The following is an 18,571-nucleotide window of genomic DNA, read 5'->3' on the forward strand; positions in this document are numbered from 1 at the left end:
CTCTGATGTAACTTGTACAAATTAGCCCAATGTCAGGCTAACAAGCAGCGCTGTAAAGAACTTTCTTAATTATTGCTACACTTGAATCCAGTGGTGAATAGGTGAATTGGAGACAAGGTTGCTACGAAAAGACTATAAACGCGCCGCTTACACATGCGGTCAATATGAGCTGCCTTTGACATTAGCAGCGTCTTATTATATACTGCTATACTGCTCTCTATACTGATAATTTGAAGGAAAACGTATGAGAAAGGCTGAGCGAGAAACAAATGTGTGTCTGAGCACGTGCACTGTTCGCAGAATGAAATAAACATTTATATTTTTGGAAGCTATTTTAGCTAGACTGATTACGGGATGACAGTAATAACCATATGTCTATTTTTTGTGTGTATCGCCTCCTAAGTACAGGAAAAGACTGCTCGTGCTTCGGGCATAAGGTTTTTCTCATAATTTGAATGCACCCATATCAGTTATTTTGTCTTTTTCAGGCAACAATTCTTAAAGATGTGTACGTCAGGGACTAATTTGCATGCCCTGTATGAGACTCCGCATGATTTCGACGTTTTTTTAGCCACGTATATGTGATAGTAAAATGAAAAGAAAATACATGAACAAATAATTTTATTACTTTTAAGCACCAAACCTAGTCTTTACACGGACTCACAACCACAACCTATCCACGTTTCTTGAGTTAACGGCCAGCCAGCTGTTGAGCTGCGGCCTGTTGGAAAGACTGCTGGGCAACAGCTTGTTGAACGAGACCACCCTTAACGGCTCCCTTGATAGCTCCCTTGATCTGTGAAGCTTGCTGCTGCTGAAGAAGACCGCCCTTAATGGCACCCTTGATGGCTCCCTTTACTTGAGAGGCCTGTTGCTGCTGAAGGAGAGCTCCCTTGACGGCACCCTTAAGAGCGCCCTGCACTTGACCGGACTGTTGCTGGGCAAGAAGGGCTCCCTTGATGGCTCCCTTGACCTGGGAGGCCTGTTGCTGCTGAAGAAGACCACCCTTAATGGCACCCTTGATGGCTCCCTTCACTTGGGAGGCCTGTTGCTGCTGGAGAAGAGCTCCCTTGACGGCACCCTTAAGAGCGCCCTGCACTTGACCGGACTGTTGCTGGGCAAGAAGAGCGCCCTTGATGGCTCCCTTGACCTGTGACGCCTGCTGTTGCTGAAGAAGGCCACCCTTAATGGCACCCTTGATGGCTCCCTTTACTTGAGAGGCCTGTTGCTGCTGAAGGAGCGCTCCCTTGACAGCACCCTTAAGAGCTCCCTGTACTTGGCCAGATTGTTGTTGTGCAAGAAGAGCACCCTTGATAGCTCCCTTGACCTGTGAGGCTTGTTGCTGCTGAAGAAGACCACCCTTAATAGCGCCCTTGATAGCTCCCTTGACCTGTGAAGCTTGTTGCTGCTGGAGAAGGGCTCCCTTGACGGCACCCTTAAGAGCGCCCTGCACTTGACCGGACTGTTGCTGGGCAAGAAGAGCTCCCTTGATGGCTCCCTTGACCTGTGAGGCTTGCTGTTGCTGAAGAAGGCCACCCTTAATGGCACCCTTGATGGCTCCCTTTACTTGAGAGGCCTGCTGCTGCTGAAGAAGAGCTCCCTTGACGGCACCCTTAAGAGCTCCCTGCACTTGGCCAGATTGTTGTTGCGCAAGAAGAGCCCCCTTGATGGCCCCCTTGACTTGTGAAGCTTGCTGCTGTTGAAGAAGACCACCCTTAATGGCACCCTTAATAGCTCCCTTGACTTGCGAGGCCTGTTGTTGCTGGAGAAGAGCTCCCTTGACGGCACCCTTAAGAGCTCCCTGCACTTGGCCGGATTGTTGCTGGGCAAGGAGAGCTCCCTTGATGGCTCCCTTGACCTGTGAGGCGTGTTGTTGTTGCAGAAGACCACCCTTAATTGCTCCCTTGATGGCTCCCTTTACTTGAGAAGCTTGTTGTTGCTGAAGAAGAGCTCCCTTGATGGCACCTTTAGTTTGAAACTGCTGCTGCTGGAACAGCCTTTCTTCTTCCCGTCCGTCTTCGTTAAGGTGCCGTCCTGTTAGGGAAGAAATGTACGAAGTTGGTGGTTTCTAATCTGTTAATCGAAGGAGACTACAAATGAAGTTCAAAATATTTCACCACCCAATGAAATTAAGAAGTGCTGCAAAAAGCCACAGAAATATGAAGCTAGATGAGAGCTAGGATTATGAAAGTTGCTTTTAGAATGTTTATTTTTTGCATTAGCTATCAAAAGTAAAGTTAAATTTTAACTCGCTTATGTCACATTAACGCGCAAACCTGGGCTGGCTAAATTGGATAATAGTTAAGACGGCGCTAAGAACGTAGAAAAACAGAAGCAAGACACTCGAAGGGCTCATGTCGTGTCTGGCTTCTTAAATTTGCCCTCATTTAAAGGTGCAGGTAGCATGGAGCATAGTCTTAATAATACTGTAAGAAAAATGAATAAACATCATAACTGAATTTTTCTTCCTGAGAAAGGACGGGGACATTTAAATTGACCGATGGAATTTAAAGGGAAAATTGTGGACGAGTCAACAGGCGGGCATCATTTAAATTTGTATGACAAATATAACTGTGAAAACTAGCATATGTATCTTACCTTCAACAAGCAAGCAGGAGAAAAGCTAAAAGAGAACAAAAGAAGGGAGAGTAAGAACAAGTCTATTCCATCTAGCTCAAACCAGATTTTTGTGAAAATTTGAAAAGAATGAACTGCTGCCCTATCTCAGAAATATGTCACTTGCATGTTTATTTGCACAGTCTAGTGATAGGGTATCGAGTCAAGAAGAAAAAGACTATTTAGTAGCATCTGTTACAGGAATGACCTAAACCGCTTGCTCCTACACTAACCATCTCTTGTAAAGCGTTGGGACCAGCGTGCTATCAGTGACCTTTTTCTCGCAAAACATTTTCGGTTTGGTTTGGTTTATAGGGTTGAACGTCCCAAAACGACTCAGGCTGTGAGAGAAGCCATAGTGGAGGGTGCCAGAAATTTCGACAAACATTTATTAAGCTGCACTGACATCGCACAGGCTTGATTTTCGCCTCCAGAGAAAAGCGGTCGCCGCGGCAGGATTCGATCTCGCACCCTTGGTAACAGTAGTCGAGCGCCCTAATCACTTCACCAAAGCGGCGGGGCAAAACAGTTTTCATTATGTCTACTTAGTACAGCAAGCTAGGCTGGTATCACGTTTGACGGTGCTAAATATATATCGATCATTGGTTCACATTTAGGTAGTTCCGTAATTTTGACGTGAAGTTCTCTTTTGAGGACGCGGAGAAACAATCAGTATTGTTCGTTAGCATGAGCCTCTTTTTGTCACAAATTGTGCTCTTTTATCCTGAAGAATATTTGGAACCAATTTAATTAGGTCACAAGTTTTTTACGTCAAAACCTTGGTTTCCTAATACATTAGGTCATCCTGCGCAGCCTCATTGCCTATTACACTTCCACGACATGTCGAATGATTTCTACGGCACCTGTTGCTAGTAATATGGAGGCCAACGGTACACTACTGCTCAGAAAGAACTAAGAACGACATAAGGTTTAGCCTTATAGGAAGGGTTATGCTGTCTCTGTCATTAGTCGCTTAAAGAACAACTGACCATTACTCATACAGACTAATGTATAAGGTGTTACCAGTACTCTTAGTCTCAACAATTAGAAGCTGTCCATCGCTAAGTCAGAACTCTTATTCCATTTTAGCTTTACGGGGATTGCTGCTATGGATTGCTGCAAGACTCATATATTAAACGCACCTATCTTCACTCCTATCTAAGATTCAAGACCGCATATATGATGGGCAAATCGGTGCAATTTTTCCATCTCCGCCAAGGCGCGCATACCAGGAGTATCCAGTCGAGTGCCCTGAGCTACTCTGTCTTTTTAACGTCGGAATTGGGTGTTTCCGTAAAGGTTCGGCCTTGCTCAGTCTTAAGTACTCTGCTAGGAGGGGATACCGGACTCAAAGCGCGCACTTTGTGAAGCTCCCAGTCGCACTCATGCTTACCGCAACGGCGACAGCCAAGGGCAGAGCGTGGATCCTCATCTTGGCTTCTCTGGCGCTTTCTGCCTGCCTGAGAGTGATGCCGCTCTACTGAGGCTTGGCCAAGATATACCCCCGCGCAGATGAGAGGCGTGATCGAGAAGCTGCCGTTGGAGCTTGCGCATTTGATTCGTGGCGGCCGTTTTACTGCCTTCCGAGCGCGGTCCTTAGGTGTTCCTCTGGGACGGCCTACCATAAACTTGCTGCCGCGGTCGACCATAAATCTCCCGTTACCAAGATGAGATCCCCGGTACGCGAGAGCTATTAATGCCGAATCGGATTTAATGCGTTACCTGTACGAAGATAAAGAAAACAAGTTGGACAAGCAAGACGCATCGAGTCCTAAACGTGGGTTTACGGCCTAGGATGCGAGCTAGGCATCAGCTTGTGATGTGGCGTCTCCTTTTTTTTCTTATTGTTTAGTGCGAGGAAAATAAAGAATGATTGACAGCGTCGGATGCGAAACCAGGAGACCGTAGCCTATGCGGCGGCAAAGCCCAAGCTTGCATGTCGCCAAGCAGCGGAAGTGGGCTATGGCAGCAAGATGGCTGGCGCTACCAGCGGTAACGCCGACTGTTGACGTGCGCGCGAAGATTGCGCACGTAACCGGTATGTACGCTCCTTTCCCGCCTGACCTAGCGTGAATTCTCAACGTCAAACTTGCGGGAAAGCAGCAAAGCTTCTTCCATCAGGAGTGGCGTACGCATGCCCGCAGCTCTCAACACCTATGATTTGATACAGTTTAAAAGAATATACAGATATCTGCCACTGCGTTTTTCCTAGCTAACAAGGCAAGAAAGGTGTCTGGTTGGTGCTCCATGTGGGGTATAGTGTGATCATGGTGTACAGAGAACGCAGGAGATGCACAGAACGGCCAAGAAATGAAGCGCGTATAGAATCGCTTACAAAACTTCTCCCTCCTTTCGCTCTCGCCCTTCGTCTATTCGTCTGTCCTGTGCATTTCCTGTATTTTCTGTATCAGTAAAGTACGATATCTCTACTATTTTTGAAGCTGGCTCAAGGAAAACGACGGCAAATGCTATTGCTGATAACAGAAGCGTTCATATGCATGCCAAGAGGCGAGTAAAAGACAGATTAGTGTAACAAGCACACGAATTCTGTTAGTACAACAGATTGCAGCTGTAGAGCACATTCGCTAGTCTTGTAAGTAGGTGAGGCCTTATTATGGCACCAGCATGACGAACGTGGAAAGGGAGAAGGAAATATAGGAGGAAAACCGAATCACAACTCGATTGTTAACCACCTGTATGAATCAGCGTTTGTTCTCTGTTTCCTTCTGTCATCAACATCTACCATGCTGTTGCTCTAATAAAATAATTACAAATGCAGGAGCGACTTTTTGCATATTATGTCTAAAAAATATCAGGAAAGCTTAAAAACATCTAACCTATACCGGCGAAGATAAAGTTTAGTATTTAAAGGTAAGCTTCGGCCTATGGCTGTAATGACACAAGGTATGTTTTTTGTTGTTTTACTCAAGGTAGGATTCAAGGATAATTTTGGAACAGTTAAGCCGATAACTAGGCCTCGGGAATGCTCAATCTTTCACCGGTGTGCGCCCAGCGGCCCAGGGGATCGAACCTCGAACTGCTCGAATGATACTCATAACGCTAACCTAACGATTCGGTTAATTTAAAGTAGGCAATAACGAGTCATAAAAGTCTAATGCGACCCACATGATGCGAAAGGAGGCCAAGGAAAATTCAGCACTGGAATGCAATAACAATTCCAGAAAAGCTCTCATTTCGGGCAAAACTTATGTTTCCTATAACAAGATCACGGACGCTGCTTCTCTTCTCTCGGGCTGTCTCAGTGTCTATGAAGCGAAAAACGTTATTAGTCCGCGAAAACAGCCACATTAGGTACAACTTTCTTTATTTGGTTATCGAAGACGCGCTAATCTCAAAAATGACTGAACGAATCAGGTAACATACTCCTTTATCAAGAACCGCATAGACAGAACCAAAGAATTGAGGAAAAACACATTTACGATTGGTTGAGGTCCCATAAGATAATTATAAAGTGCCACAGCCGTAGCCATGGCTATTTATATCACGGCCACGGCAGTGTGGAGCGCACTCTGAACACTTGCAGATTTTTCGATTGTCAAAACACTTTAGAAGTAAAAGGATTCAATATTTTGTGCCTTGTCTAGGCAGCGGCTTCACGCACACTTGTGAACGGTTCTTTTTGACATAATATGTGCATTTAAATAATGCATGCCTAAACCGTCGCATTGGTTCATTTTTTATGCGTATTTTCTCGTTTGAGTGCATAGAGTGGAGGTCAGGTACGAGTTCATGCGATATAGAAAGGAACAAATTTTGAGCATTTGGATTATGATTACTCTGTGCAGTTATGGTGGTAAGCCCACTTTTCTGTGATTTTTGCCTAGTTTTTCTAGTGACATAAAATTACTTTGTGTCATTTTGAATTTTAGTGCCTGAATTAGTAAAAATGTCGCCGCCTTTATATGCTCACTGGTCATTCCACATTATACTGGAGAAGCCTGTACGCATCTCGATGCGCTGTGAAGTTATTGAGAATAGTCACGTGGCTCAGGCATGTCTGGAATAAGGTGCAGTCAAAGATAAGTTGGTGTATCGATAAACTGGCCCGCAGAAAACTGTTCAAAGGGCACTATTACTTAGGTCAATAAGCCAAGAAATAGACAACAATACTCCAGCCATTTGCTTATAGAAAATGACGGCAGCGTGTTAAGTTATTCGTTTGTTCCGGTTAATTTATTATTTTCCCGTGCTACTTCATTTCCACGAGGAAGGGAACCATCGTCGAAGTAGGAGAAGAGCCATGCTGAGTGTTGTAGAGGTACAAAATCTCGATGCGCTGCTAGCTTCGCAAGGCAGCTCCCAAGCCTCCGCGCAGCCGCCATGCTTAGCAACAAGGACAAGGGGTCTTTCTTAGCATCCTTCGCGTTCATTGGCTATCATAAGCGAGAATGATGATAAAATGGATTTCAAGGTTAGAACTATGGTGACCCTCTCTGTCAACGAATAATGTAATCCCAGCCCAATGTTCTAAGCAGGTAACAAAATATTGTGTTCAGTGGTTTTCTATGAATGGCCCGGTTAAGAAGCGGGGACGCATATGAATTCTTATGGTTCTCCTGGCGAATGACGTAGAAGAAAAGGGTTTAATAGCACTGGTGCTTCATTGGGCTGGTAAGGATGCAAGACATCGGAAACTTCATTCTGCGGTCTTTCCAGTAAGTAACCCATCTATTTTTCCCACACACACATAAATGTATTGGAAGTGTTCTTTAGTGATAGGGCCGGGCTATCAGTTTGACAACGCTTCATAATTTCGTTTATTTTTGCTTTAGTGTCATTTTGACAACCTAACTTGTTGCTAATTTCCTACAGAGCAACACGCATGCATAAAGCGCAGTTTTTCCCGTTGTCGTCAACAGTGGTTTTGCCTTAGTTGTTTATAAAAAGGATAATTTACCGAGCCCTAACCGCGTGCGCTCGCCATAAGGAATAGTGTTATGGGAGACTTCACTGTTACTGCCGTACTAAAAATTAGTCATTGGGCAATCACAAGCCTGATAAAAACGACAACCCATCAAAAGGTACAGTAATCTTGGCAGCCACAGAGAGCCCGCCATTTAAAAGAGAGCACGGAAGGAAGTTTCGAAAGAGAAGAGACGCTTATCTCGTCCATATCACGCAAGTAACGCCGAATAGTAAAGTTTCAAAAATTGTCACAAAAGCTGCGGTGACGTTATGTGTTGCAAAGGAAAGTCATTTTAAGCACGAAAATATTGATTGAAACTACACTTCTAAAATAAATACATTTGAATCATCAAAAATTACCATTCGGTCAATGCCGTGCTCTAAGCGATAATATAATGTTTAATATAAAATATATTGTTATGCGTTGCGTGGTTATTATTGGAACAATATCCGTATTAAGCATTGCTGCAAAGTTATATTCTGAATGTTACGTTATTGTTTATATCACAAAAATAACCTTAATATACATTTCATGAATGAATCTTTATTTCTTGAACGAATCACACGTGTACTTGCGCAGTGAAAATCTTGTATATGTGTAACTTACTTACACATATATGTTACCTATTCTGTTTTTCATTTCTGTGCGCCCCACCCCTTATGTAATACCCTCTAATGAGGGTCTTTAAGGTATTAAAGTGAAGTGAAGTGAAGTGTATCTGAACTTTTCTCCTTCTGGAGTAAATATATTTTTTCAACTAGAAACAGGAAAAAATGGCTTATTACCGATCCGCTACAACCACTGATAAAAAGCCACTTAATACTTGCATAAGCTTGTTTCAATGGCATTCGTTTGGAGGTGAGTGAGTCGCATGCATTTATTGTGGCGCATTATACATAGCTCGAGTATACCTCTGTGAATTGCCACTTGCAAAACATTGCTTCATACCTTCAAAACTGGCGGGTCTGCACGGCCTTAAAAGGCTACTTGAACTTTTTAGAGCAAATTACGTTGATGCCGTTTGCAAGTTTTATTAACGTTCGGGCAAGTTTATTCTAGTGATCATTTATAATGTTTAAAAAATCTGTGAAAATGACGATATTAGGAGCAACATAACGTTTACCAGAACAAAACGTAACTGTGTAGTAACGTATTGGTGCTATCTGGGTAATTACCGTCAAAAATCATGTCAACTGCTCCTCCTTCGAAAGTTTGCATAAAATACGCAAAGTATGCATGCTTCAGTGTGAGAGGAAAAATTCACTAAATGTTTTTATCTCGATTTGCCATTTTTAGCTGCCTAAAGCAAATGACGAAATGCGCACTCCTTGCATTAACATCTGCCTCTCACTGTTGTATTTTGTCGGTCCGCTTCAAAAAGGGCGCACCTTACAATTTAACGCGCTTAATTTCACTTACGGCAAACAACATGTCGCAGCTAATGTCCTAAATTTTAAAGTACTGCTCAATTTAGCTCTTCTCTTTTGCTGTGCATTTGTGGCCCTTCAACCTTGGAAATAATCGTAATATAAAAACGAACAAGTTATCATAGGAGGTTGCTCCTATGGCCAATTACTCCTATGGCCAATTACTGCACCAGGGTGGCCAACTCCTGTTCTGGTGAGGGAGTGCGTTGCCGGAGGTGTTCACCGGCATCAGGTCGCGCCCCAGAACTCTTTATGCAATTCCATCGACACGCGGATATTTTTTTTTTAATCCGGTGGAGAATCGCGCGGCACCGGGATTTGAACCCCGGTCCATGCGAGGCGGATGTTCTACCGCTACGCCACCGCTGCAGCGTGGGCTGAAATGTGGAGGCTAACCAAGAGAGTTCTACTTAAGTTGAGGAAACCCAGAGGGCTATGGAACGAAAAATGGTAGGGGTAACATTAAGAGATAGGAAGCGTGCAGAGTGGGTCATAGAAATAACTCAGGTTACCGACATTTTACTGGAAATTAAGAAGAAGAAATGGGCATGGGCAGGACATGTAGTGCGAAGAGAGGATAACCGATGGTCGCTTAGGGTAACAAACTGGATTCCAAGGGAAGGAAAGCGTAGCAGGGGGCGGCAGAAAGTTAGGTGGGCGGACGAGGTTAAGAAGTTCGCAGGGGTCAAGTGGATGCAGCTAGCACAGAACCGGTTTTAGTGGAGAAATATGGGAGAGGCCTTCGCCTTGCAGTGGGTATAGTCAGGCTGATGATGATGATAAAAAACGAACAAGTTCTTTGAAAAAAAAAAAATGTTTGCTGCGCCAGCACATCTTACGATCAGGAACAAAAAAAAAGGAGAACCATATAGCAATAAGACTTTGGCAAAACCTGCCGCTCCTTTTGACGCTAGTTCCGCTCAGTGCTCTCGCAAGAGGGTTGAAGTCAGACGCTCCTGTGTGACGTAACCTATTTTCAGTGGTCGCGATCATTCACCTTTTTTTCGCTGTTCACTAACTTGCAGCCCGCTCACGGTGCACTGCCTATTGAAAAAGGCGAAATAACAGAAGCCAGGTAAAACAAACGCTGCAACTGTGCCGCGTAGAACAAGGATGTGGCTCACCATGGAATACGGCCCACGTCTTCTGTCTCTAAATAAAATTAGCCGAAATCTTTTTAGTTCGAGGCGAGGGATGCCAGGTGTGACACAGCCCGGCCACCTTATTTTTGTTCTGTACGGCGTCAGAGACGTAAATCGAAAACCAGCCTATTTGGTACGCTTAGAACTGAGCTTTTCTTCACAAAACTTTCCTCATCAGACAACAAATTTGCCTAGCGAAAGCTAACTTGTCATACGCGAATAGCCGGAATCACTGCTATGTAGAAAATTGAAACATTGAGCATTCAGTACTAGGACACTTCGTGCACTGCGCAATTTAATTGATTGGGGAATATAGTCTCATTCAGAGACACGATGCAAGGTCTCACGCCGACAACTGTACTCCACACCATTTTCGTCGCTTGCACCCTGGTGTGAGACAGTGACTATATAATTCTCTTTACTGCGCGAGCAAGCGCTAATGTTATGGCTGCTTACCCCACTGGCAGCCCTGCTGAAATAAACATACTTGAAAAGGAGTGAATGGACGCACGACACCCATGTTACTCTTTATTGGCATGCTCAAGCAACATGGACTCACTCAAGCAGCACGTCAGGTAGGGACGGCAGCAACGTTGCTTGAGTACAAGTTTGAGAGGAAATGAAAATTGAGAATTAAAAAGATTTTTCCTGGAGAAAGGAGCCAAGCTTTTGAAGGATTACGCTTTATCGAGCGCTTAACCTTGGTGTGCTGTCCAAGAGAGCTTTTTCGTTCCTAATGCATGTCAGAATGGAAGCACGCTGGACAGCGAGATGCGGCTGCAGGTGTCCTCGACGCGGTCGCAGTCCACAGTCTCGAGGATCGAAAGTAGATGTTCCAGGAGCCTCACGTACGGCGTGGGAAGGCCGACCGCATACAGGTGCAGGTCCACATTGGCCCTTGCCGCCACGGTGAGGCGGCAGATGGCGCTGAGTCCGCAGGATGTCCCAGTCTCCACAGGCGCCATTCGACCCAAGGGCAGCAGCAGGGCTGCAACGCCCAGCACAGCGATCAGTGCTGGCAAGAGGAGTCCAGAGGTACGCAGTAGCCAAAACAACAGGAGACCAAACATGGCTGTTACGACGTTGATGCCCATTGGACGTGGGGAATAGCGACCATGGCCGACAGCTACACTGTTGTCTGTGACGTCGGATGAAGTTGGGAGTGCCGTTGTTGAAGTGGATGCTGGGTGGCTTCCGGTTCCCGCTGGCTCTCGCGTGCGCGCCAGTCGAATGGCTTTTGAAGTTCCGTGGGTTTGAACATTGAGGTATGGAACTGAAAGGAAGCAACAATGGTTACTTAGACAGTGCGACCACAAAAATGAAGTACAAAAGCGATCATTTTGCAATCCGAACGTACTAAACACAGTGCTGAAAGCTCCTAAAAACGAGTCTTACTCCAGTATTTCACGTATTTAGCTTTGCATAGTGTTCAACACTCTATAATAGAATGTGGTATTTGATATGCTATGTCACAGAAGTACCCGTTGCCACAAAGCAATGTTTCTTGAGCTTGCTTCTTAAGGAAAACCTGTTGCTATTCAACAACAACAAAGCAAGGTGAGAGTGAAGCAAGAAAACTGCGATTTGTGCCATTAATAATAGATATATTTGGTCGAACAAGGAAGTCGCGTATGATTTCTAGTTATATTTGAAATGTGCGTTAGTGCATTTCCAGAAATTTTTCTTGAACATGGTGACTAGGGCTATAGGTACTGTACTTTATTAGGGTATTTCGAAAGAAAAAAAAAGCTATGTCGCGAAATAAAGACGCGCGGTGCTCTGAAAAATGAAGCCATGAGATAGCCAAACTGTGTACCATACACATCGGATGCATATTTCTCATACCTAACAGTTTCCATGTAACTTGCATCACTTTTTCGCAGCTGACCTCTCTATACCCTAATATATTGTGGTTACTCACTAGAACCTACACTTTCGTCAGGAATTTGTTTTAGGTACAGAAGGACAAAGCATGACAGAAGGACAGAGCATGTAGAAACGAAGTTGAAACTAAAAGTGCTAATTAACACGTCCAATCTCAGTAATGCCCAAACTAGTCTGTAAAAATGAAAATGCAAGTTTTAGTTTCGTTTGCGTAATTCAATATAGATCTGCTAAGCGACAATTATTTCTAAATTACTGGGGGTTTCTAACTTGATACCGCTAGTGTGCCGATATTTTCACACATACACACATGAAAAAAGTACAGCAAGCTAAACACACTGTACACATTGCCTGTCAGTTCGCTTTAGTTAATTAATATAATTTATTTAATGCACCAAGAAACGCTACCTGTCCGTTTCGTGTGAACTGCCAGCGTTAGCATCCTGACAGCGCGTTAGAGGGCATTCAGCTTACAGCTTTCACCAGTGATAGTAAGCGACACCAATTAAAAAAGTTTTCCTGGTCTAACTCTTGCAAGCCTGTGCAACCCACGATAGACCAAAGTTCATACATTCTTAATGAAGAAAGAGCAGCCGAGCACTTCGTTCCAAAAATGAAGAACAGTTGATTCGGTATCTTGTCTTGCGGCGACACGTACAAACCACTACCGCTGATCATTTTATTAATTAATTCAGTAAGGAACATTGTGGGTCGAATTCAGACCGTAGATGTGAATGGTGCATACATCGCAACGTGTTAATTATTGTCTAGTGGTCATGCTCTTTGGCTTGCCGAGTGCGCTCGCATCAATAATTTTTTTCTTTGCCCCAAACGGGTTCAATCGAAGTGCATAAAATTAACGGCGCTTTCCTAATCCACCGACATAGAACCTTACGACCTACCTGAACTCGTGACTTCGGGGAGTCGAGCGAAGAATTTCATAGCTAGTGAGCCAAAAAAGGCTGAAGGGGCCCATGGTTACTAACCGCGGCTAAGCATGACTGACTGACCATCCCTAACCTAGTCATAGTCATGGTTAGTCATAATCATAGACGAATTATGACTGAGTAACCATGACCAACAGACTAACTATGACTGATCAATTATTAATTGCAATATTAGTTATCAGTGATCGATCTCTTTGTGGTTGACACGGGCGAAGGACAGTTTCTGGTCCCGCTTTTTGGTCCCAATTTCTGGTCACAGGAAGCATGAGACAATATATAATATCGCGCTTATAAGGCCGCTGAATGGAGACTGTACCACCTCGCCTAATTCACGACTTTAATTGGAAATATGAGGCGGTACCTTCGACCCCTGCATGACTTGCGCACAATGCGCAAAAATCGATAAAATGCCGGCTTCATGAGTTGAATTTACATTGCTGGCTAGTGCATGACCAGAGCAATGTGCCTTATTTGAAAAACAGGAGATAAAACGCTTGCCAAAACTGTCGAGCTGCGTCCTCAGAACCGCCGCGGACTATGCGTCTGACGTCTATACGCCTGGTTCGAGAACGGTAGGATGTCAGCACGAGCGGTCAAACTCCTAGCATTGCGTGGCATTTCCTGACTTGCTGAATGCTGTAGACTTGCCACCTGCCTTTGTCGTCGCAAGCGCTGATATTTTAAGCGATAACTTATGCACCCCATTCGACCGTGAAGCTGTCGGTGTCGTAGTAGTTTTTATATATTTATTTATTTTTCCTTAAAGGTTCCTTTTGGGACATTACATGAGAGGTGAGGATATCACGGCAAAAAATACACATTAATAAAAAATGGACAAAAATTACGTTGATGAATAGGCTTCCTCGATAGCTGTCTTGAACAGTCGATGATTCATGACGGTGGCCACTTCAGCGTAGAGGTCACTCCAGTCACGGGCAGTTTTTAAGAAAAATGATTGCTGGAATGTGGTGGTATGTGCACGTTCAGGGTAAACAGCGTTCGGGTGGTTATGTGGGAAATGCGATGCCCACGTGGAATTAATCGGTTAGCTTCTGGAAAGTTGTGAAAAAACTTGTGAAATAAGCAGAGAGGTGCTGCGTTCCGACGGGTGACTAGCGTAGGCAACTGCAATCGTCATTTCAGACCTGAGATGCTGGTATTATAGGAGTATTCAGATGAGATGAACCTAGCGACACGATTCTGAACTGACTCAATAGAATTAATTAGGTTAATCTGATGGGGGATCCCAGACAGAATTAGCATATTCAAGCTTAGGTCTGACGAAAGCCTTGTAAGAGAGCGATTTGAGAAACTTGGTGCTAGAGCAAGGTTGCACCGAAGATACCCAAGGACACTGTTTGCAGAGTTAGTTCTGTTGGTGAAATGGAGAGTCCAAGTTAGATCACGAGAGATATGGACGCCTAAGTACTTGTCGGCATCGCATGTCCGAAATAATCGGGGCCTGTGTAAACATTTTTTTATCGCGGTAACTTGTGGCTCTAGTCAGTGACTGATTGGTGTGTGATAGGCGATGACGGATAAAATAGTATTAATAAAAAAAGGGCTGAAAGGTGTCAAATGCTCAGAATGAAAAGGCAATGCTTGATGATCCTAATTAAGACAATTAGAGTCTAATTGATCAATTTAAGTATTTAACAAAAAAAAAGAGATTCAAAGGTGTCAAAGTGCTGAGATAAAAGACAATGCTTGATAATGGTAATTTAAAAATTTTAGAGGGTGTAATAAATCAAATACCCACTTGAAATAATCGAAGAATAGAAAAATTGGAAGGGGTTGAAAAGTTTCTAAATGCTCAGAATGAAAAGCCAATTTTTGATGGCGCTAATTTAGAAAATTTAGAGTTTTTAGTTGATTAATTAGTTGAATAATTTTAAATAAGGAAAAAATGCGTTCAAATGTATAATACTGCTCAGAAAAAAGCCAATGTTAGCTGATGCTAACGATCAGTGTATACAACTAAAAAAAAATAAACGAAAGAAAAATAAAAGTAAAGAATACAAAATTTGAATGATGAGAAACATCTTCGTGTGTGAAACGCAATCGCGTCATACCCTAGCTTAACGGCGGAGCTTAAGTGTCTCCCTAACTTTTATGATGGAATTAAATGACAGAGATCCCGTAAAAAAAAAAAAGAAAAAGAAAAGCTCTGCCACGTGTACCCACCCGGTTAGGTTCCGTTTAGCCAGCCAGCCACAAGAAGACGGGCATTGAAAGCACAATACTATCAATTTCACCTCGATTGCTCACCCATATGCGCCCTCGAACTGTACACCCTACCACGTTTTCAACCTGAACGCACGAGCGTTGACCGCCGAGCCGATAAGCACCGTACGACGGAACACAGGGGCGAAATGAGCGAGAATACGCGCGTGCGCGGAATGAGCACTCCGGTGCAGCTGTCCTCGGCCATGCTGTTGCGGGAACCGGATCAAACCCCATCTGCTTTTTTTGTGCGTTATCGCCTTTCCTTCTGTTTTCTGCATACCGCTAGCAAAATATTAAAAAAGGCCACGTTGTACCGCCTGCCCTTTAATTTGCCGCAGGAAAGTGCACGTGACCCATAGCAAAAAGAACATGATGAAAAAACAGTGCTACGGACGTGGACGGAGGTCAAGAAACTGCGCTACTTCTGCAGCGCTGTTTTTTCATCATATCACCGTGCCAGCTCGCCCAGATGTCTCTTCTATTACAGCAAAAAAAAAAAAAAAAAAAAAAATGCTGATACGCATGTAGTATAATCAGCGGGCGTATATCGCATTCCATCCAGCGCTACCACCTGACCGCTTATTTATAACTGGATGGAAGCGTTAAGAAAGGAAAAAGGATGACGATAACGGTGCTCAAAAGAAGCAGGGGTGATATCCCGTTCCCAGAACAGCCTGGCAGAGGACAGCTGCACCGCAGTGCTCATTGCGCGCACGCGCGTATTCTCGCTCATTTCGCCGTTGTGCTCCGTCATATGGCGCTTATCGCCTCCACGGTCGACGCTCGGGCGTTCAGGTTAACAAGGTGGAAGGGTGTATGTTCTTGCTAGGTGTAACGGCCAAGGGAAGGCAGCTTGGGCGTTCGATGGAAATATTTTGCCATTTTTACGTCCAAACTCACAGCCAGAGTCAAAACAAACAACGATAAAAGCTGACTTTCTTTGATGAAGCATTCGTTACTGTCTCGATGTGGGGGTGGGAATTTTTTTATATAGCGCACTCTAGCTGCTGCTGCTTCTATACCGACGCCAGCATAACCTCGCCAGCCGCGTTGAAAGTACCGGAGTACAAGTCTTAGTCGCGTAAAGGGAAATTTTCTGGCAAAAAATATCCAGATATAAATTGAGCGCGCAGGGTCAAGAAACGGCTTTTTGATAAGCTGCGAAACTTCCTGTAAGCAAGATCAGTTATGTACTACGTTCTTTAGCATTCGTGTAATAGCAGCACTTTGGTGTCTACATCAGTCATTCGCCGTCCTAATCCCCGGACGTAACCCTCTACTGTTTTGTCTTGCTGACGGGAGAAGCCCGATAACATACCGAGCAAGGTGAGCGTTAGTCCAGTAGGCAAGCTTTCTTTGTACCAAACGGGCGATTCGGAGCAGTAGCATGCTGCACGTGAGCGTATGCATTCTACACATTCAACGAAGAACTTACCGTAAATGAAGGCCACGGTCAAGATGACGGTCAGAGCGAAGATGCTGAGGATCACGAGAGAAACTACACTTCGAGGATGCATGGCTGAAAGGTGAGTTTGGGCGCGGTAACCGCAGCCGCCTGACAGTGCCACAGAATCACTCGTGTGCCGAAGAGTGTTTGTCCTTGTCTTCAACATACAACTCGTGTTACTGTTTCATGCATAGCTGTCATGATAAGGTGGCGTGTCGCACGCCATGACATGAACAAAAACAATATCTGGTTTGCATGCGGGTTTAGCTGTTAGAAACAGCCGCTGTCTCATGCCTGGAATCTTTTTTTTTATCACTTCTTAGGTATCATGCCCCTTTTCGAGAAAAACATAGCTTCTTTTTGCGCTCACTGACAAGTGACTGCCACGCCTTCCCAGTCAGGAGTGAGGTAGCACGAGAAGCGCCGGCACAAAATAAAACATGCCTTGGGTTCGCAAGATTTTCAGGAACAATGCTCACGTGGGTGAGAATTTTTTTCCAGCAACAGTAATCACGATCAAACCTTCTATCCATCGCGCTAAAAAGCTGCAAGGATTATGGTAAAGTAGTTCTTTGCATATTTGATGACACTGTTACAATGGAAATTGTGTAAACAAAGAATTTCACTGACGCAGAAGCGTGACTATCGGCCACCACTCGAATCACCATTACGGGACGTTTGTTCGAAGGCGAGTTCGTTTAAGCCTTGGCGGCTTTTTCCTTTCCCGTCTAGTGTGTTTTCTGCATTGCTCTTGAAGGTGTGGTTGTCTAGTGTGAAAACTGATGTCACCGCCAGGAAGAAGTCCTTAAAGATCTGCCACAGCTTATCTTTATCGATCGCATGTCATATTTGCTGCCTCTGACGAGGAAAGTACGCTGCCTCACTGCGGTTTTTGAAGCGATGACGGCAAGCTCCAGGATTTCAGCCCTGTCCCGGACATTATAAAACTGCGCCAACGGCTGGCTCCGCTTTACTGACTGCATGATGAAATCTCGCGGTATCTCTTTTGACTGGTTGCGCTACTATGGACACCCCACACCAGTTAAACTTTTTCTTACTCCGTTGTATGCTGCGTATATCACAAAGCCATTAAGGTGTGTTTTAGGGCATACATTCTGTACGTCTTGTTCAGTACCATAGACGCAGGCTACAATTATTCTCCCTTCATTTTTCCAGCGACGCAAGCTGTTATGAAAATATCGCGAGAGAAGACAACGGGTTAGCCTTGCTTTAGCTTTCACGTTATCAAGCAGGGTAGAGAGGGGTAGAGTGAAAAGCATCCGTTTAATACGACACTCAATCTGGAGTTAAGAATCCGTGTAGTTTAACGCGCTTTATACCATAGCTGCAACGGTACGTGCGGAAGAGTTCGGCCGTAAGGAGCACGTTAAGTTTTTCACTTCTCTGCCAGCGTTACTAAGTCGGTGCTCAGACTCCTTTATTATCGACCCATGCTGCGCAGTCAGCCGCAAAAAGGCGCACGTGTGCAGAGTTGTCATTAGTACCGCGTGCTGAGATGTTTCTTTCTTAGGATGCAGCCGCTACTGCTCGCCTTTTAAATCTATCTATTCTCTTTTTTTTTTTCTTTTGCATGTCTACAAACACGTGACGGTGAGAAGCGATGACTGTAAATAAAGAGCAGTCAGAGCAAGGCGCAAATGGCGATTGCCCCGAGTGTGACTGCTGCGTCTTTTGTGAGCAAGCAAATGCGCACTCTTCCGTCCTGTCACCGTTTCGAGAAGGCAGATGCTGCTCGTTTGTTTAGAAAAACGCTCTAGAATACGGCGCTTGGGCGATGATACAAGCTGTGATGCGGTGCCCCGCGCACTGACTTCGCTCCGTGGCTTGTCGCAAGTAGCTGCACTGGGGCTCCATGTCGTCTTAGGCAGAGCTTCTATAGAATGTTTCCAGTTTACCTTGGTCGACCACGGCATGAAGAGCAGCATGCCGGCCAC

The 18,571-nt window shown here is 44.6% G+C and overlaps 2 protein-coding genes across 2 annotated transcripts; both read right to left on the reverse strand.

Annotated features, from left to right (window-relative positions):
• Positions 1–649: 649 nt before the first annotated feature.
• Positions 650–4,048, reverse strand: LOC146178210 (uncharacterized). The gene is made up of 3 exons (XM_084579716.1): positions 4,010–4,048; positions 2,599–2,623; positions 650–2,034 (listed from the first exon to the last, which is right to left on the reverse strand). The coding sequence occupies exons 1-3, from the start codon at positions 4,046–4,048 to the stop codon at positions 692–694; spliced, it is 1,407 nt and encodes a 468-aa protein (XP_084435842.1). The 3' UTR covers positions 650–691.
• Positions 4,049–10,621: 6,573 nt separating this feature from the next.
• On the reverse strand, positions 10,622–16,796 carry LOC146178211 (uncharacterized). The gene is made up of 2 exons (XM_084579717.1): positions 16,605–16,796; positions 10,622–11,385 (listed from the first exon to the last, which is right to left on the reverse strand). The coding sequence occupies exons 1-2, from the start codon at positions 16,780–16,782 to the stop codon at positions 10,856–10,858; spliced, it is 708 nt and encodes a 235-aa protein (XP_084435843.1). The 5' UTR covers positions 16,783–16,796; the 3' UTR covers positions 10,622–10,855.
• Between the last annotated feature and the right edge of the window lie 1,775 nt (positions 16,797–18,571).

This window comes from Amblyomma maculatum, chromosome 9 (assembly GCF_055883805.1).
Source record: "Amblyomma maculatum isolate TAMU_Amacu chromosome 9, ASM5588380v1, whole genome shotgun sequence".
Taxonomy (NCBI): domain Eukaryota; kingdom Metazoa; phylum Arthropoda; class Arachnida; order Ixodida; family Ixodidae; genus Amblyomma; species Amblyomma maculatum.